Source organism: Nelumbo lutea, chromosome 3 (genome assembly GCF_056320005.1).
Source record: "Nelumbo lutea isolate HS-2025 chromosome 3, American lotus-T2T, whole genome shotgun sequence".
NCBI classification, from domain to species: Eukaryota; Viridiplantae; Streptophyta; class Magnoliopsida; order Proteales; family Nelumbonaceae; genus Nelumbo; species Nelumbo lutea.
The window spans coordinates 109,601,608-109,620,537 of NC_142686.1; the positions used below are offsets into that span (position 1 = coordinate 109,601,608).

An 18,930-nucleotide genomic window follows, 5' to 3' on the forward strand; every position below is an offset into this window, starting at 1 on the left:
TTGTTTGGAATGTAAAGCTTACATTGAAAATCGATATAAATCAGTTTCTTGGCTGACTTTTTCATCGTAAATCAATGGAAATGATACATTGATTCTCACGTAAAAAAAAAAATCCTCCAAATGGTGCATTCAAATTTTAAACTGATCAATTGAACTTTACACCGAGGATTTTTCCATCACAATCAAACACAGTCTTAGTTTTTTAATTGTAGAGAGTTTTTTATGTGATTGTTTTGCTTGGCTGTGATGTTATTTGAAAATGATGTATTAGGTTTGGGTGGTGGTCAGTACTCATTTGGGTAGGGATGCAAACGCTTTGGATTGGATTCGTATCAGGGTATATTTGAACCTGATTCAACATTTTTCATGTCAAATGGACTTGATTTGAATTTAAATCCTATTGATAAGTTCCATCTTTGGATCTGATCTGACTTGTTTTCTTTAAAAATTAATAAATTACTAAAAGAAAATAAAATATACTAATTTAAATAGAGTAAAAACAAAAAAATACAAGTATTTTTTAATTATTTTCATCGTATATATACATGTTTTTTATAAAAAATAAATAATATAATAAATTTATAAAAATATAATATATATCGAATCGGATAGGCCAAATAGGAAATTATATCGGATTGGATCGGATCGGATCGTGCCAATCCAATTGCACCCCTTAGCTTGTGGCTGCTCCTATTGTCTGTGTTATGTTTGGTTTTTTAGTCATTGTAGAATGCTTTAATGAAATTCTGTTTACCAAAACACATTACGTGGATGTAATTGGGATTGAACCCGTGTGGCCGTGGATGAGTTTCTTGGTAGACTGATTCTGAAATTTACATTGAATTTGCATTACATCTGGTCATTGGCTGTCAAAAATTTTCTTCGAACTCATCTCATGGCATCATTGATCATAACCATAGCCATTATCATAGCTTGATCAATACCCGGTTGCACAGTCAGAGTAAGCACATCTTTCCCAAGAAAAGACTCTGAAGCGGCGCCACTCTTCCTACTGACCTGCCATTGCCATTACGGAGAGCATATATTTTGAGTTGTTAGCTTCTGGGCAAACATCAATAGAAGAACAATAGTTTGGCAGAACTGATGCATGGGTTAAACAAATAAAACCCATTAATTGCTTTATATATGGATGCGGTTATTTGTTCTTACTCTTACCTCGGCCACCGGAGACGTGCCGGCTGTGGTTCGGTATATCTTTGACCATCCATCGTGGCCTGACCATTTCATTCGGTACTCGTCTCTGGCTGCCACTGTTAGCTTGCAGCTAGGGTTGCCCAGCATCTTTGTGGCCTTGATGAGTGGCTTCTCATGATCAGCACCACATCCTAAAACTTCTCTATCACCTCGGAAGGCTTCCCAGCTCCCTGAGATGCTTAGTTTCTGCTAATTAACATCGTACACAGGTGCAGAGTTACTGATCTCACAGTGAATAACTAAAACGATTGAATAACCAATTAAACAAGCTTTAGATCTGTAGACTCACAGTGAAGTTATTAGTTATTACCTTTCTGCAGCGTCTGATGGTAAACAAGACATTCCCAGCGCAGTCCATGAGGAACGTCTCCTCCCTCCAATCACAGGCATAGTTATCGACTCGAAAAACCAATCTACCATCCAAATCATTATATACCGTGTAGCCATTGCCATTGAAGAGCAGGGACTTACGCCAGATGGTGAGGCGAGCTGGGCAAGCACCAGCCGGGGCGTGGGTCGAGGCCTCTGTGCATGCCGACGCAACAATTCTTGGTTTCAACTCCTGATTATGCACCGCTTTTCTTCTCTGACTCTGAGACTTGATGAAACGTCGTCTGTCTTGGGCTAGAGTTGATATCTCCATTGCTGTTCGGATATCAGCAGATACAGTAGAGAAAGACGACGGTCGATCGCTGACTGGATGTGGCTGGCTGTTGCCGCTGTTAATAATTAACTCTGGTGATGGTATATATGTACACCCACACAGAGGTTCATTCATTCATGGATTGTGTACCATGTTATTTATATATGGAAGCCTCTTTTGATTTTCGGGTATGGTACCGATGGGGAAATAAATATGAAAAGCCATAGAGCCAACCATTGGGGGTGGAAAATGGAGGGGGGGAATTTACAATCACAGTTAGGGATTTTTAAACCATAGGGAGGCCTTCTTTACTTTTTAAGTGGTTTATGTAGCCCGTTGTACAGTGTACACGCCTTGTTTGGATGAAGGATTAAGTCCACTATACTGTATACAGTGTTTCTAATGTTGGTGTCAGAACTCGAGTTAAACGTGCAAAGAAGCCGCATCTATGAAAAATTATTATTTTAAGATTTTTATTTAAACAAAAAATAAAATGTACTAATGGTGATTTCCAATTCCATATGTGCAGATGAATGAATGAGAACGCGGCCTACGTGCACGTTTCTTTTTTCTCTCTTTCATTCGTCTTCACATGATTTTTACATGATAGCTTTCAACGCAATTTATGTATTTGTAGTTTTCCACTTCTTTTACTAAAAGATGTAATTTCATTAAACAAAAACCTACAAACTACGATACATCAACAAGCAAAAGATCGAACCATTTTTCCTTTTGGATGCGTTTGGTTGCAGTGCAAATTTATACAAATTCATTAGAGTGCAAATGTAAAAAATGCAATTTCTTGTTTAATTTTGTTTTAGATTTTACTTTATTCTACTTCGTTTCTTAATTTATTTTATTTGTACTATAACCAAACAAAATAAACTAAAATTTGAAACAAAAATAGATCTGAATTTACATTCAAATCATTTGCACTGCCATAGTTTTGCATCAATGCAAATTTATTTACATTGCAACCGAACACAGCCGAGCTTAGTTTGGAAAGAGTACGGAGCAAAACTTTATAAGTTGTAATTTGTATTATTCTGTATGTATTTGTATTCTTTTCAAAGGCTTAGTTTAGAGTATAAATATAAATATGTAAAATGCAAAACCTTACATTTTGTATTATTTTGTATATATTTATATTGTGCATATTTGTATTTGTATTTGTATTCCTTTCTAATTGAGCCCTAGGTTTCGGATCAATGGTTCAACCATTTAGGTTTAATGTGTTTAATTGTAATATTATAATTAAAATAGTTAAAATAATTATATATATATGTTTAAAGAACGTTTGTATAAATCAATTTGAGCATCAGAATAATGTCTCGAATTTAAAAAAACAAAAAATATATACAAAAAAAAAACGTTTTTTTGCGACGTTACCACCCAAACGTCGCAAAAAACTTTGGCGACATATGCGCAAATGTCGCAGCCATATACGTCGCAAAAACTTTCAACGATGTTTACGAAAAAATTGGCGACGTTTGATAAATGTCGCAAATCAAAGAATTTTGACGACGTTTATAAACGTCGTCGAATCTGAGAAGTTTCGCAACATTTACAAACGTCGTCGAATCTGAGAGTTTTGGTGACGTTTTATAGATACCAAAAGTGATACATTTTTATTTGATAGATTTGTTTTTTGCGACGTTTAATTAAACGTCACTAAAAGTTTTATAGATGCTTATTCCACCTGTTTGTGCGATTTGCCCAATAAGGCGTTTATCTACCTATAGGCTCAATAATTCTTTTATCAACCTGTAATTTGAATTCACATGAAATTTTTAAAAATAAAATTAAATATTAAACTTTGAATAATCTTTAAGTCCAACAATCTTTTTTACAATAAAATATTTGATAGTTGTATGTTCAAAACCAAAAAACGAAAGATATATACATCATCTAAAAAGGACTTTCTTCCTCCCCTTCACATTCCCCCTCTCCCTCTCTCGACTTATTTGATTTGCATGAGATGCTCCTTCCCTTTCCGACTTGTTTGAAGTGTATGAGATGCTCTTTCCCTCTCCTAACTTGTTTCACGTGCATGAGATTCTCCTATAAAAGACAATGAAAATAGAATATTATTTTCATGCCAAAAAATTATAAATGCATGAAAAATAAAAATAACGTTGGGATGGCTTACAGGGTTTGCTGGCAAAAGCATCATGAGAGGTGTAGAAATTGTTTTCCGATCCATGACTACACAAAATATATATATTTTTTTTAATTCAAACAATAACTTATGATTGTTTCTAACTGATTAGTCCCACAACTAGTAAAACAGTTATCAAATTTAGTTAATCCTTTCTTTTTATTTGATATATAAATTCAGTTAATGCTTTCTAGAATAGATACAATCAAATGTTAATGCTTTCAAAACATCAAAGGGGAGTAGTTGCTTCTTTGTTCCCAGAACACTAGAAATTTCGTTCAACTATCATTTCATAATTCATACTACTAAGTTATCAACTTAATGTTTTTTCTCCCCAGTCCACAAGTTCCACGTGCAATATCCGGCCCTCACTTAGGAGATGCAGCCCATCGATTGGTTAAGTACACTTAATGTCAGAGGCAGCAATAACACTTCCTCAGGATAGTCAGAACAAACAAATCATCGAAATATTTCAGGTAATCACATGGTCAACAGACCAAGGCCAGTTGGACCTTCAGGGTCTGAAAAAGGATTCATCCAGGACCCCAATTACCACGGGAATTACTACCATCCTCGGGCTGTCATTAGTAGTTCCAAATCAGCACCTTCCTTCAACGACATACAGGGCAACAACAGACAAAATTTCAGGACGCAAGACAGGTCGCAATATCAAGATTATAACTTAAGGGGTGGAATGTCTGCCTTGACAATTGAAGAAGGTTCAAGGGCTCGACACTATTCTGGTGTGCCACCAAGGATGCCAAACTCTAGGTACTCACAAAGTCCACACCAGGTATATGTTCAGAATGCTACTCTGCTTCCTTGGCCACTCACTAATTGGATTGATAAACCGATGATGAGAAATGCTGGAGATTATGAGAAACAACAGGTGAAGAAGATTTATCAAGTGAGAGCACAGCAGCAACAAGAAACACCAGATGCTGGGTGCTAGTAGTAATTCTTGATGTTGTCTTGGTTCATTTCTTTTTTAGGTGATGGATATAACTGTGGGCAGGTGTAGTAGTACATATGTAATTGGAAAAATAATTTATGTAGAACATTTCAAAGCAGCTGGACCAACTTAGCTGAATGTTCAACAAGGGGATCGATCGAGCTGAACTGAGCCAAACAACGCTGAGATGGATGCAGCTGGATAAATATAAATACATTTTCTTACTGGTGGTGAATGTGAAAGGGAGGAAATGACAGCATTGAAATTGAGTATATATAGCTAAGGTGGCCTCTAAAAAGTTGGAGATCATGGAAACGAACACATGGAATTATAATCACACACTCATGGTGTTGTTTGGATTATAATTCCATGTGACCCTTACCAAACTGACCCCTACAAATTACAATAATAAGTGATTTATTTGGTTAGACGAAAGAAACCAAACAATGAAAAGAAAAAAGAAAAAGCTGCTTAATTGGTGTTTTGCTGTTTCACGCATATGATACAGAGTATGAGAGCTATCCATCCACTTCCACTGAACTTGTGAGGCAAAATGTCTCTGAGTGGACATGACAAAGGGTGGGTCGTTGGTGGCTCCCTCCAAATCCAAATCCATATATATATATATATATATAGATATATAGATATAATGGGTTTCAATTAATGCTGGGTGCTGGGATGCATATCCATATCAAGTTCTTATTGTACTTATTTTAATTAGAATATACATGCATCTATTCAAAACCTTATTTACAATTAGTACTTTTATGATTTAAAGTACTCAGGTCTGGCATTTGCTTTCTATATAAGAAATTAATTCTTGAAATCTTTACTCCTCTTCTCAACTCTTAAAATAAAGGCTGAATTATTTGCTCCATTGTACCCCCCCCTGTTCTGCCCGCCCATCTGCAAGACAGTTTGCAAACCAAGGTGTCCATTGAACGGCTGCTCCTAATTCCTTTAATATCTCTTTCGCTTCTTTGATTTTGTATATGTGCTTTCATGGTCACTCCTCATTACTGACCTTAGTGTCCCTCTACTATTATATTGTTGTGTCTCATTTCCTTAGCCTTTTCTAAACCTGCCAACACAGCTTTCAATTCTGCTCTAGTTGAATTTCCAACACCTTTAGGTTCACAATACATGATCAAAACTTCATCCAAGTAATTTCTAACCATTTCTCCTACCCCAGAAAGGTCTGGGTTACCTAAGCTGCACCGTTCAAAAGTCAACTTGATAAATGGCATCCACAATGGGTGCCACTCCACTTGTATTTTTTACCTGTTTGGAACAGAATCAGCCAAATCCCTTCAATTTCTTTTTTTTTTTTTTTGAAATACCAGTAGAAAATTTTCATTAAACTGAAAAAGAGGTACACTTCCCTTCAATTTCTTATAACATCATTAGTCTTAGACAGGGCAAACAACACCACAGTCCAAACAAAATATGCCACTTGGATAGACAAGTGTTTTAAAGGTGCAAGGGGCTTTTCCAACCAATTTCTCACTTTCTCTCAGCCCCCCAGCTTGCCAACCAAGGACAATTACCCTTGGGTATTAAAGTCCTCCATGCCAGTCTCCCCCTCAATTGTGGAGCCTAGTAGGGCTCAGTAAATAGATTTTTGTTTAAGCAGATATAGGGGATTAAAACGGAAGCGAAGGGGCAGGAGATGTTTGTTGAGATCATAAGATTGCTAACAAAAGTGATGAAGCTACTTTGGATGTTCCTTTGGTAGAGTTGTAAGGAGAATCACAGAGGTCAAAGGAGAGGTTGCAAAAGAGCTTCTGATGTTGTTCTAGCAACAAAAGATGAACAAACTTTGCAGTTTAGGGATAAATTTGAGGTGTAGGCTTTGGAGGGAGGTAATATTGGTCTTTGTAAGCCTCAAGGGTTGACGAAGAGGTAGATGAAGACTAGGGATGAGCAATTGGTCCAGAGACAACTATTTTGGGAAAAGGTGTTGGGGAGCATTGTTCCAAAGCTGTTGGGGGTTACAAGATATAAGAGAGGATGGTCAATCTGAGAACAAAGAGGTGGGTTGGAGAGGGGTTGAAAGAAGTGGAGTTGCTTGTGTAGTAAAAGTGTACAAGAAGAATAGATAGATAGATAGATAGATAGATAGAAGAGAGAGAGAGAGAGAGAGAGAGAGAGCTTTACGTTTAACTGATGTCAGCGAAGATGAAGTTGAGTCAGAAGTGGGGGATGACAGTGATGATGAGGTGCACATTGATGAGACACATCCAGTTGAAATTTGGATGGATATTTAGAAATTCATGAATACATAGGTGGATGTGAATAGAACTTTGGATCTATTTTTTATAGGCGGGGAAGGCTAGGTAGGCTTTTAGAAAGCTGGAGGAATTAAGTAAAGAAAAAGAGAAGGTAAATAAGGCAGAAAGTGGTTTTGATTTAAGTTTTAAGGAGCTTCAAGAGAGAGTGATTTCTTCTAGAGGGGATGGGGACAAAATTTAAGCAGGGTGAGAAGTATGGAAAGGAAATAATTGCACTTTAAGTTCGAAGAATGTTGAGAAGGTTTCTAATGTCATTGGACATTTCAAATGACTGAACTCTAAAGAATCTTCATCCTATTCGGGTACAAAGGTTTTTGCATTTTTTTATCAGCAACACAAAATTGGATTCATTAGATTAAAAAGAACAAATACAACAAGAAGTTATGGGCATAAAACAGAAAGCCCAAGAAGAACTCTATCACATTATTTACAAAACAGCCCAGAACATGGATTGTCTTTGAATTTCTTGTTTAGCTAAAACCATCAGCCATACTGTTTTCAGATCTCCTAATCCATTTTATTTGGATCATCATGTCTTTAGATATCTGCTTGAAGCGCCTGAACTCATTCCTTGGCTTCCATATTACTCCTTCCCCTATTTTTTCGCAATTTTACTAGGCTGAATGGGGGTTTATTTGGGTCAGACCTAAGAAAAAGGTGAAAAGGTCAAAGAGAACAGTCAAAGATGTTCCCCCAGTTATTCCATCTTACACACAATCGGAGGTAACTTTTGGAAGGATAATGGTGTACCAGTAGAATTTTAGCAAAGATGTTCCCCCAGTTATTCCATCTTACATACAATCAGTAAGCAATTGTGGCAGACCGCTATTAAGTTTCAAACAACAACATCACTTGGAGCCCTTCTTTTAGAAGAAACTTTTAAGATAGACAAGCAGCTGAACCTAATTGCATTCAAACCCATGAAAGTGTTTATTTCAGATTGATGTCAATTTCAGATTTCTGAGGTGGATTGCAGATTTCTAAGGTGGATGCCAATCTTAGGAATTAGTTGCACCTACCATACTCATCAAGGTGCATTCTTATCAACTATTTAACCTTAGTAGAGGGATCAATTTTCAAGATTTTACCTGAACCGAAGCGGGAGTGGGAGACAATGCATCCAATCCTTGACGATGCGCTAACTGCTCCACCAGGGCCTCTAGTCGCACTACTTTTGCTTGAAGATCACCCACCTCTCCTCGAAGCATTTGGTTTTCTTTACGCAACTCTGAATCACACAAGGTGGCTGTACTACTGGTGGTACTTTTGAACCCATTAGTTCCAAAAGCACGCTTTGGGTTCACTCCAAAGCCCAAGCAACAAACACGCAATGGATGATCTTTACCCAAAATCACCGCCATTGCATCATTGGCACCAATGGGCTCAACTTGGGTGCCCTGTTCTGCTTGTGCATCCACATACTTTTTCATCTTTGCCTACAACAATTTCAAATAATATATTTATTTAAAATGGACCATCACATAACCACACCAAAAATAGTTAAATGGATAAAAGTAAAAAAAAATAGTTACAGCAAGCTCCCTCGCTCAAGGGTCATAAAACTCCCGCTGGGAATTTGTATGGGCCTTTCTGAATAAGTCCTCTCTCTTAGGTGGGGGCATATTGTTTCGCCTTCTTTCTTCCGTCTACTACAAACCATTGAGAGTCAATATATAAACTAACAAAAGAATCAAAGGTATAAATTGCATTAGTGTTCTCACCATTTCATGGAGGTGAGCAGCATAGGATTTCCGGCCCATGTGGTGAGGGACCATATGATGTGACCTCACTTCAGTCATCATTTCACACTTTGCCTATAACAAAGACAATCTAGTGATAGTAATAAAAAAATTATATAATTACCATATCCTAAAAAGATTTACCAATATTACTTTCAACTTATACCTTGCTCTCTGGCGTTTCCCAATGGTCAAAGAGGCATTGGAGATCACCACGATCAATATTTCTCTTATGTTGAATTGCCTCCGAGAAGGCTTTCTCACGATCAGGAGCATATTTGTCAAAATATTTCTTCTTCACATGACATCGAAAGCATTGATGCTTCTTTCCAGCTGCAGCAAGGATATCTATTTTCTCCATCTCATCTGGGACAATAAATTTTTCCTAACACAGATGAAAGAAGAAAAAATTTAAGCATTAATAATTAATGCAAGGCAATAATCAAATTCATCCAAAAAAATACAAGGCAATAATCAACTAACAAAAACAATGTGGATCTTACTTTAATAGCGTCATAAAATCTGTTTTATGCCTCATCAGTTATTGTCCTCCAATCAGTGTGAAGATTGGGATTATAGAACAATCCCTCACTAACATACCTATATACGACATCAATTCTGGCCTCACTTCCCCAACAGGCTGATCATAATTGGAGCTTGATCTCTCTTCCTCTACTGGACATGTGGCAACACAGTGTTGCCACGCCTCCCTGACCCCCTTTTTCTACGAGAGGGCCCAGGGGCTTGGGAGGATGAACCTCCAACCTCCTCTACAGTGTGATCATTGTTGGGGAGCTTTGGATCTATGTGATCTTTACTATGCATCTGTAACCACACCGAAAGGTTAAAATAGTTAGCACATATGGATTAATTATATTTATAAATAATAAAAAAGAACATTAAACAATAAAGACGATTCATTACTGTAAGAAACATCTACTAGACTTTCTTTTACTTCTATGCTATTTTAAACATCTTGTAGTTGGCTAGATTTATATCAAGTATGTAATCATCTCTTGCAATGGACTAAGTTTGTTCTTCTGATATTTCTATGAAAATAAGAAGTTATCAAATAAAAACTCCGTTATGAATTCAACCCTTGTCATTAGCAAAAAAACAGACAGGAAGAAAGAAAGATAGAAGAAGAAGATAGACCTAAACATATATAGCTCTAAAATATTCTAAGTAGGCTAGCTGCATGAGATATTGCAGCCAAGAATATAGAATTACTAGCTCTAAGAATGCTCATGATGAAGAAGTTTTAATGTAACATGGTTTCACCATTATACAGAATTACTAGCTCACTATGTCTATTGCATGCACCTTAGAAGAAAAGGTTTGTGTTTCTTTCTTTAAATTTGATCGGTTAGACCCAACTATGTATCTCCAATTATTTTGTTCAGCCATCTCTCCTATACATAAATGGTGTGAATCAGCCATTTCTTATAGATTTGATTGATCTGTTATGTTTGTTTTGACAAACCAACCACAAAATTAAAGTCTAGGTCTAGGTAACAATAAACTAATTTAAGCCTAGCTGAAACTACACAGTAAACTAATTCAACCACAGAATTAAAGTCTAGGTCTAGGTCTAGCCAAAAATAGATAGGGCCAAATCTGGTCCTATTGACAGCCCTAACTTAAACTGCACAATGTGGTTAACCATAAACACAACATTTTCATGTAATTGAGTGTGTGAAGAATCACCCAAATAATAGATATTAGTTTTATGATCATCCAACAATTTAGAAGAAATGAAACAATTTAGATGCCTATTACCAGAATCAGAGTCGTCACTAGTTGATATGTATGACTCCTTATCAGTAGTTGACTTGTCCGAGACATCTTTCTCTGACAAATCATTGATGAATTGGCCATTCGATCCATGTGAAGCTCTACTGTGTGAAATATTAGAAGGTTTTTCTACTATACTCGACGCAGCATCATCTCTAGCCCAATCCATGTTTTTATCATTTATGGGGATATTTTCCCTCGCTTGTATAGACACAACAGGTGCACCATCCCTATATGCAACATCCCCTTCATTTTGTACTACCCCTACATCAAATAAATCACGGGGCTTTGTGTTGTTCACTATATGCCAACCCTGGTTCAAATCATCTTCCATATAAAATACCTGTTGAACTTGATTTGCAAGCACGAATGGCTCATCCTCCTCCCTCTCACCTGTATGACACAATTTCCCAAAGTTCACGAAAGTGTATCCATAGTTTTCTTTCTTAACTCCCATCCAAGGGTTAACCCAATCACATCGAACTAATACAAAGTTGACATCCTTTGTATACCTCAACTTAATTACCTCTTTGATCCTCCCATAGTATTTGACATCACTTTGAATCCCATGCATGTCCCGCTTACTTGTATATGAGGTGGTGTCTGCAATAATCATCACCCCACTGTTTTGATAGGCCTTTCCTCTATCTAAGGAATATGGACGGAATCTATAGCCATTTATTAGATATCCTGATAACTTGAATGCATCAGCCTTAGGCCTCATTGCAAGGGTTGCAACAAGATTGGAGAATTGTCCACCATTCCCACGCTCTTGGGCATCTAGTACGCGGTCTTGCAACCAAGAAGCAAACTTGTTTTGATGGGCCTTTTGTAATTGTTGTTGCTTTCTTGGAAACGAAGGGGCCAAAGCTCTTAAATGCTCACTACATTAGAGAAATTCAAATCAATTTAAGGAATCAATAATTAAGATCCATAATTTAAAAAAAAAAAAAAAGATTGCATGAGGTAGTAACAATTACTTGATGTACGGGGCCACCTCTTCTACATGTGTCAATACATAATGGTGGGCCTGGGATAGTGAAAATTCATCTAATTTCATAACTTTTTGCGCACCGATTGCTCTACCCTTGCCAGACATAGATATATCCTCCACATCACCCTCAGAATTCCTTCCTATTCGCGTGAACCTAGCATCAACATCATTGAGATACATGGAGCAAAATGTCATGCACTCCTCCACTAGATACCCTTCCGCAATCAACCCCTCTGAGTACACTCTATTGCGCACAAGCCTTTTATACCTACTAAGCACCCTTCAAAGGTTGACATGTATAAAAGAGATAAAAATCATATTAGTGTATGTATTGAGACAAATCTTGCTAACAAATTGAGTTTAAATTGAGATTGTTACCTCTCAACTAGAGGCATCCATCTATATTGGACTAGCCCTCCTAACCTGACTTCGGACACAAGATGGATACACAAATGGACTATTATGACAAAGAATGATGGTGGAAAGATCATCTCTAACTCACACAAGGTCACTGCTATCTTCTCTTGCAAAGTGTTCAAATCTCCGGGTCGTATTACCTTACTGCAAATCTCTTGAAAGAAATTACTCAAATCCATGAGGGGACGAGCAATATCCTTCAGAAGTACCCAAAACAACTCTCTTTTGGGTCACCTGACAAGTGTCATTTTCTTTGTCCTTTCCCATACTCAAAATTTGTCCCTTCTAACTTCGAAACTATTTGCACACCAGAAAGACAAACTGGTGGAAGTCTAAATTCTTGAGTTCCATCAAAGCTCCACTTATTCTTTCTCCACCTATGATTTATTGGGAGGAATTTGCAATGTCCAAGGTAGCAATGCTTCCCCACCCCCCCCCCCATTCTTCAACCACCTAAAATTTGTTTCAAAATGGCAACACGGACAGGCTAAATGCCTCTTGGTGCTCCAATCAGACATTAAGGCACAAGTGGAAAAATCATTAATTGTCAACATAACACATGCCTTAAGTTGGAAGTATTGCTTGCTAATTGCATCATAGGTTCGTACACCCTCTGTCCACAAAATCTAAAGGTCCTTCACAAGAGGTTGTAAGTACATATCAATATCATTTCCTGGACCTCTAGGGCCTGGAATTAGCAAAGTGAGCATCATGAATGGTGGTTTCATACACATCCATGGGGGCAAGTTGTAAGGTATTGCCATTACAGGCCATATGTTGTTCACGGAGCTCAAAGCAAAATGTGGCTCAAATCCATCAGTTGCTAATTCCAATTGTATATTCCTCTTATCAATTGCAAAGTCCGGATACCTTCGATTGAAATCTATCCAAGCATCTCCATCAGATGGATGGCGAAGCATTCCATCTTTTGTCCTTCCATCGTCATGCCATGTCATACTCCGGGAAGTCTTACTTGACATGAATAGTCGTTGTAATCTCGAGACAATATGGAAGTACCGTAACACCTTCACAGGCCTTTTTCCTCTTTGAAAGGGTAGCATCCTGATCATAATCATCTAATTCAGAATTATTGTCACTCTTCCATCTCGATTCACCACATTTATCACACGTCCTTTTCCACATCATCACCCCAAAAAAGCATAGTCATTTTTACATGCATTGATTTTCTCCATCTTACACCCAATATTTGCAATAATCTTCTTGCACTGTGAAAAACTGCTAGGACATTTGGCACCATCGGGCATTGCCTTTATAAACACCTTCAAAAGTTCATTAAAGGATATATTGCTCCAACCGTACAATGATTTGAGGTGGAGAATTGTCACAATGAATGACATCACTGTGAAGTGTTTGTTTCCAAACCACAATGGCCCTTCTGCATCCTTAATGAATTGTAAGAAAGTTTCCATATCCCCATATGGCTCTTCTGGGGATATTCCCAGTTCATCCACTTGGTGGTTATCCTCAAAGCACATGGGGTAAATATCCTCGAGCATCTTCCTTACATTTTCCTCTTCTCTCACATTTACATTTGAATGTGATCCTAAATTTGTTGAATTGACATGTGGTCTTCCCTCACCATGTGCAATCCAAATATCATAATTCTCCATAATGCCCCAAGTACAACAATGAGTCACCACATCTTCCCATTTTGAAACCTTCCATTGCAACACCTTTTGTAAAGGCATTTTTTATGGCACTGAGAATAAGCAGCACTATGCTCAAATGCATAGACCACCATAGTCATGACACCGAATCTGAATTCATCAGAGTACCTAAATGTCACAAAAACAATACATTTAAAACCTTAGCATCATTCTAGATTTTTTATAACTTCCCAAATACAACAAGAAGTAAGAGAAAAATGGATGAATATTACCAAAATGCCTTCATCCATGATTTATCTGGATAGTTTTCTGTTTCTGACCTAAGCCTTGCCTTCAACCTAATAAGTACTTATGATGCTGTGAATGTTTATAAATGGTATCTTATGGAGTTCTCATTATTGAGGTTTGGCCTAGAGATATTTTGTGTTTGTGTGTGTTTTCATGTTTTTTTTTTTACCAATAACTCTGAAAATTTTCATTAATTAAGAAGTTTTAATATACAACAAGAAGTTACAAAGAAATCAGCATAGAAGATGACCCAAGACAGCATTACAAAAGTGCCCAAAACGTTTCTTTCTTTGAAGCCCTTGCTTTGCTAATCTATCAGCCAAGTTGTTGGCCGATCTCCTAACCCAACCTACCTGAATAGAGCCAATTTGGGGAAATTTTGATGGACCTCTTCTCCACCAGATGGATTGAAATTTTGATTTGTCACTTTCTACAATACTACTCCACCTGATAGGGACTGGCTTGCCAAAACAATTTGTCTACCAAAGTGAACCAACTATAGGCAAGTGGGGAGGTGATAGAACTCTCTAGTCCCTAATGATAACAATAAAGAAATGGAGCCCCTTTGGCAACATGGATGGGGCTTAGATAGAGTCTGATATGGACTGCATTTCTTTATTTCTTTATTTCACAAATCTTACTATGTTCCAGCCCAAAACGAACTCTTTCCATGTGCTTAGAAAGAGTCCTTATAGGCTCTTAAATTTAAGCCAAAAAAGAGCAGAAGCCATCTAATATGGACTGCAAACTGAACTGATACTCAATCTAGAAGATGTTCCATCTGATAGTCCATTTGGGTTGAGCAAATGATTCTTCCACATGGTGGCCTGATCGGGCCAACTAGACTTCTTTCCCGTTCAAACCACACATCAAACAGGTGAGCATATGCCTGTTTCATATATAATCTCTACAATAAGACATACACTGTCCTAATATGGGTAAGTATAAATTTCTTTTTTTGTTAATTCATATATAATCCCTACAATAAGAAAACTCACCAAATAGTTCGTATGATGTCAAGATATGAACATGGATATAGAAGCTATAAATCATTTGTGAATATGTATACATTGACAAATTTGATTAAACTAATAACATATACAGATTTTTCATAATATGATTTATTAAAATGCATATATGACAGAAGTGTTAATACTATAAAGTATACTCCAAAATTGTCCACACAGTATCCAGTGGCATATCAGGTACATATCTTACACTAGTACACTAGGCATGTGCAGGTATCCAGGTATCAGAGAATACTTTGTGGAAATGATTTTCTTTTCTTTTCTTTTCTTTTTTTTTTTTTTTTTTTTGATCAGCAAAACAAAGTTGATTTAGTAAAATAAGAAGTTATACAACAAGATGTTGTGGGCAGAAACAACAGGCCCAAAACTATCCCAATAATTTCAAAACAGTCCAAAACATGGATTATCTCTGAATTCCTTGTTTAGCTAAACCACCGGCCAAATCGTTCGCAGATCTCCTAATCAAATTACAAAAAAAAAAAAAAAATAGAAGAAATGGATTATTTCTTGACATAATTACTTGGGGTAACCAATCAGATAATACCTATTGAAAACAACTAAGATGAAGCAACCATTTAAGTGTCTAAGCTTTTCATGCATCATATATAATATATTGAAGAAAGAATAGAAAACTTAAAGGAGAGCATTGATTTAATTTTACCAGATTAGAATCAGGAAGATTGTTATGATGGGTCCAAGATGTTCCAGTCAGTTCGATATAGACCTGAAATCCTCTGCTAGCAAACAAAAATTTCTTGATGTTTGCTCTTCCTCCCTTGAGTGACCTGCGCAAAAAAATACCATAGTCCAGAAGATAAGAAGAAGAAGAAGAAGAAGAAGAAGAAGAAGAAGAGGAGGAGGAGGAGGAGGAGGAGGGAAGCATACAAAAATGGGAACTCTCCAGTTACCTTCAGTGTTCACAGTTGAACCATAGATTAGATTCCAAAGATGAGATAAAGGGATTAGGGTTTTTCTATTTCAAAGAGTATGAGATGGGAAGATGAAAGGGAGATTGTAGCAGCTGGTGACGAGTCGGCAACAATGGTGGAAATGGGGCGGATATGGTTCGGTTGAACAGGGGAAGGAAAAGGATTTCGAGTTTTCTATGTTAGGGCTTTTGTAAGGATTGGAACTTGGAAGAGAGATGGGAAGATGAGGGAGAGAGAGGGGAACGACGACGATGGTGGAGTGGACAACGGCGAGACGGCGAAAATGGTAGAGCGAAGACAAAATGATGGATTTTTTCCTGAGATGATGAGAATGAGAGATAATGTGAGAGCTGGCTATGAGAAATGAGAGATAATGGAAGAGCGGCGACAGAGTGATCGGAAATCGGCGATGAGAAATAGCTTCAGTGGTGGTCGCTGCCTCGCTAGTTGGTAGAGTAGCTTCAACGCTGCCTGGCTTCGGTGATGTTGAGGAAGAAAGTTTTAGGGTATCGAACAAGGGTGGGAAAGTTCAAAGCTCCAGTCATTCTTCAAGACAGGTGAGGTACAAAACTTTTCCTCTGATATGTATATGAGGAACTACACATCTTGGAGTAACACCATCATATGGAGGTACAAGAAACATACACAAAGACTGCGTTCAGGTTTGAAGTCTTTCTTTTGGATACCAAAACAGGGGCTCTGCCCCATTGTCCCTTTCAACCTATCTTTGAATGACGAAGATCTTTTAATGTTTTACATGAACAGGTTATTCAAGTGGTAGTAACAACTCGGTTCATGTACCATAACACAAACCTTCGTTTCAGGTAAACTCTCTGTTCGAAAATCAAATTTTTAGATGGCAAAACAGGGCTCCGCCCCATTCTCCCTCTACCTATCCGTGAAATATCGTTTTATTTTAATGTTTGAACAGTTCATCTAATATCATTTTTAGGTGAACAGTTTTATGTTTTTTTTACCTCTATTTTATTTTATGCGTTGCATTCTTCATCTAATCTCAGCACTTCATTGCTTTTGTTTGAGAAACAAAGTCTCTTCAGTTGCAGTCAGACCTAGTTTTGTGCTACGCATTATCTCTTTTCTTTAGTTAGTAGTAGTTCAAATCTTTAATCTCTATTTTTCTAAGTGGAAGTTGAATGTAACCATACAGTATATATCTGCTGCAATTGTAGATTTTAGAAGCACAACACCATCAAGGCCTTTAAGAGGATTGGGAGCTTTGTCTTTGGTCACCTGGCAATGATGCCAGAACAACCATCGATATCGATAGAACAGCCAAGGCATGTGAAGATAAATAGACCCCACAACGACTTACCTGAGTTGGAGTTGGAGAGACGAAGATGAAAATTTCCCTGCAAATGTAGCCTGACACAACCTGTCCACGATGGATGAAGGATGAATAGATCGTAATGAGGACTTGAGAGGACAGCCTACTGCCTACCCAATTGGAGATGAATAGATTGTTGTCGGTGTTGGTAGTTCCATTAGAACCATAGAGATGAGTTTCTAGATATCCACCTGTTGCTGTTAGGATTTTTGCTTAGACAAAAGTAAGTAGGAGTTTCCACTTTCCTTTTTAACGGCCCTTTTCTCACTTCTCAATTTTCTTAGCCAACCAATGACCGGAAGTAATTGATTAATTGGGCTTGGGCAATTGGAATTTGGAAGTAATTGATTGCGCGTATAGACCGTTTATACATTCGGGTAAGGACGACAAAGTAAACACGTGTTGTTCATCCGTTGTCAATCCATGTAAATGAGTTTCTAACTTTCTATTGGATGGACCGGTCCGGTCCCTACTTCGATCCAAACTTTTTTTCAAATCCATGCTCCATGTTTGAGTCGATCAAACAAAACTTTAAGCTTCTTAGATAAAAAAAAAAGTATGGTTTTAAAATTCATTATTACATATAAAATTAATTTCCATTAGAATCAATGCAATTTATTTAATAAAAATTACTACTTCAAAAAATCTAACTTCATAATTAATATACTCACAAGACCTAATAAAATTAATAACATTTAATAAAAATTATTCAAGCAATAATTAATAAAAAAAAATTATTAATATATTATTAAACAAAATTAGTATTTCATAGATTAATAAAGTTATACACTATTAGAGAGAGACATTTGGGTTTTCCAAAGCCTCTTATTTGAATGCATGTTATTATTGCATTTAAGAGAGAGAGAGAGAGAGAGAGAGAGAGAGAGAGTAGTAGTAGTAATAAAAATATAAACATCTTTTTCATTTTTTTAAATGGACCTCTCATAGCTTGTTTTATAGCCCAGCCTGGCCCAAGACTTAGCCCAGCATGACCTGATTTACACCTCTACTTAAACTTGCCCAATACCGGGGACGGGGCGGGGGAAATTCAATGACTCCCCATCCTTGATGTGGAGTGGGGTCCCTTGCCCCTAAACTCGTCCGACATTGAGGAGTGGTTGCCTTGCCTTGAACCCGCTTGACATTGGGGACAGGGTGGGAATGGGATAGAGTGTTTTGACGATGGGGCAAGGACAGGGATGTCGGTGCCTTGCCCTGAATCCACCCATTGTCATTCCTATATAATTGTTAATTATTAGTGAAATTAATAAAAATGTTAGTTTTCCTAATTATTTTTATTTATTTAAATTTAATCAAAACTTCATTTAAAATAATAACAATTATTAAAATTACTATAATTTATTAATAAAACTAAATTTATTAAATGTATTTATTCATATTAAATTAGCAATAATTATTTTCTATAAATCAACATTAAATAAAAATAAGTTATTAAAATCTTAGATATTAACAATAACTTTGAATACTTTTAGTTAATTAACAAAAAAT

General features: G+C 36.9%; 3 protein-coding genes and 1 long non-coding RNA gene across 24 annotated transcripts; 1 reads left to right on the plus strand and 3 right to left on the minus strand.

The window, feature by feature from the left end:
• Window positions 1–888: 888 nt before the first annotated feature.
• LOC148867554 (protein LURP-one-related 8-like) lies at window positions 889–1,858 on the minus strand. The gene is made up of 3 exons (XM_088976105.1): window positions 1,526–1,858; window positions 1,177–1,401; window positions 889–1,017 (listed from the first exon to the last, which is right to left on the minus strand). The coding sequence occupies exons 1-3, from the start codon at window positions 1,856–1,858 to the stop codon at window positions 889–891; spliced, it is 687 nt and encodes a 228-aa protein (XP_088832231.1).
• Window positions 1,859–3,645: 1,787 nt separating this feature from the next.
• On the minus strand, window positions 3,646–17,757 carry LOC148867555 (uncharacterized). Of its 21 annotated transcripts, none has more exons than XR_016109756.1 (9): window positions 17,410–17,641; window positions 15,809–15,932; window positions 9,502–9,823; window positions 9,165–9,383; window positions 8,981–9,089; window positions 8,807–8,905; window positions 8,348–8,695; window positions 4,008–4,063; window positions 3,646–3,919 (listed from the first exon to the last, which is right to left on the minus strand). XR_016109756.1 is itself a non-coding variant. In XM_088977351.1 (9 exons), the coding sequence occupies exons 4-6, from the start codon at window positions 9,357–9,359 to the stop codon at window positions 8,807–8,809; spliced, it is 387 nt and encodes a 128-aa protein (XP_088833477.1). In that variant the 5' UTR covers window positions 9,360–9,383; window positions 9,599–9,823; window positions 15,809–15,932; window positions 17,410–17,757; the 3' UTR covers window positions 3,646–3,919; window positions 4,008–4,063; window positions 8,348–8,695. The 21 variants fall into 21 exon arrangements, 16 of the variants coding, with proteins under 16 accessions (XP_088833477.1, XP_088833475.1, XP_088833479.1 ...); XR_016109755.1 differs by lacking the exon at window positions 17,410–17,641 and adding an exon at window positions 16,056–16,194 and having other exon boundaries at window positions 8,807–8,908; window positions 9,599–9,823; XR_016109754.1 differs by lacking the exon at window positions 17,410–17,641 and adding an exon at window positions 16,056–16,194 and having other exon boundaries at window positions 8,807–8,908.
• Window positions 10,580–12,096, minus strand: LOC148867556 (uncharacterized). The gene is made up of 2 exons (XM_088977345.1): window positions 11,773–12,096; window positions 10,580–11,676 (listed from the first exon to the last, which is right to left on the minus strand). Exons 1-2 carry the CDS (start codon window positions 11,979–11,981, stop codon window positions 10,590–10,592), a joined length of 1,296 nt encoding a protein of 431 aa, XP_088833471.1. The 5' UTR covers window positions 11,982–12,096; the 3' UTR covers window positions 10,580–10,589.
• On the plus strand, window positions 16,607–17,696 carry LOC148867557 (uncharacterized). Its single transcript, XR_016109759.1, has 3 exons — window positions 16,607–16,738; window positions 16,842–16,900; window positions 17,267–17,696. It is a non-coding gene; the product is annotated as an uncharacterized LOC148867557 (long non-coding RNA).
• Window positions 17,758–18,930: the final 1,173 nt, after the last annotated feature.

Coding starts and splice junctions, on each gene's coding strand:
- LOC148867554 (XM_088976105.1), bottom strand. CDS start 1,858: ATGGAGATATCAACTCTAGCCCAAGACAGACGACGTTTCATCAAGTCT. Junction 1,402..1,525: donor CCATCAGACGCTGCAGAAAG/GTAATAACTAAT, acceptor GTTAATTAGCAG/AAACTAAGCATCTCAGGGAG. Junction 1,018..1,176: donor GCACGTCTCCGGTGGCCGAG/GTAAGAGTAAGA, acceptor TGGCAATGGCAG/GTCAGTAGGAAGAGTGGCGC.
- LOC148867556 (XM_088977345.1), bottom strand. CDS start 11,981: ATGACATTTTGCTCCATGTATCTCAATGATGTTGATGCTAGGTTCACG. Junction 11,677..11,772: donor GAGGTGGCCCCGTACATCAA/GTAATTGTTACT, acceptor TCTCTAATGTAG/TGAGCATTTAAGAGCTTTGG.
- LOC148867555 (XM_088977351.1), bottom strand. CDS start 9,359: ATGGAGAAAATAGATATCCTTGCTGCAGCTGGAAAGAAGCATCAATGC. Junction 9,074..9,164: donor GGGAAACGCCAGAGAGCAAG/GTATAAGTTGAA, acceptor TCTTTGTTATAG/GCAAAGTGTGAAATGATGAC. Junction 8,906..8,980: donor CTGCTCACCTCCATGAAATG/GTGAGAACACTA, acceptor GGTTTGTAGTAG/ACGGAAGAAAGAAGGCGAAA.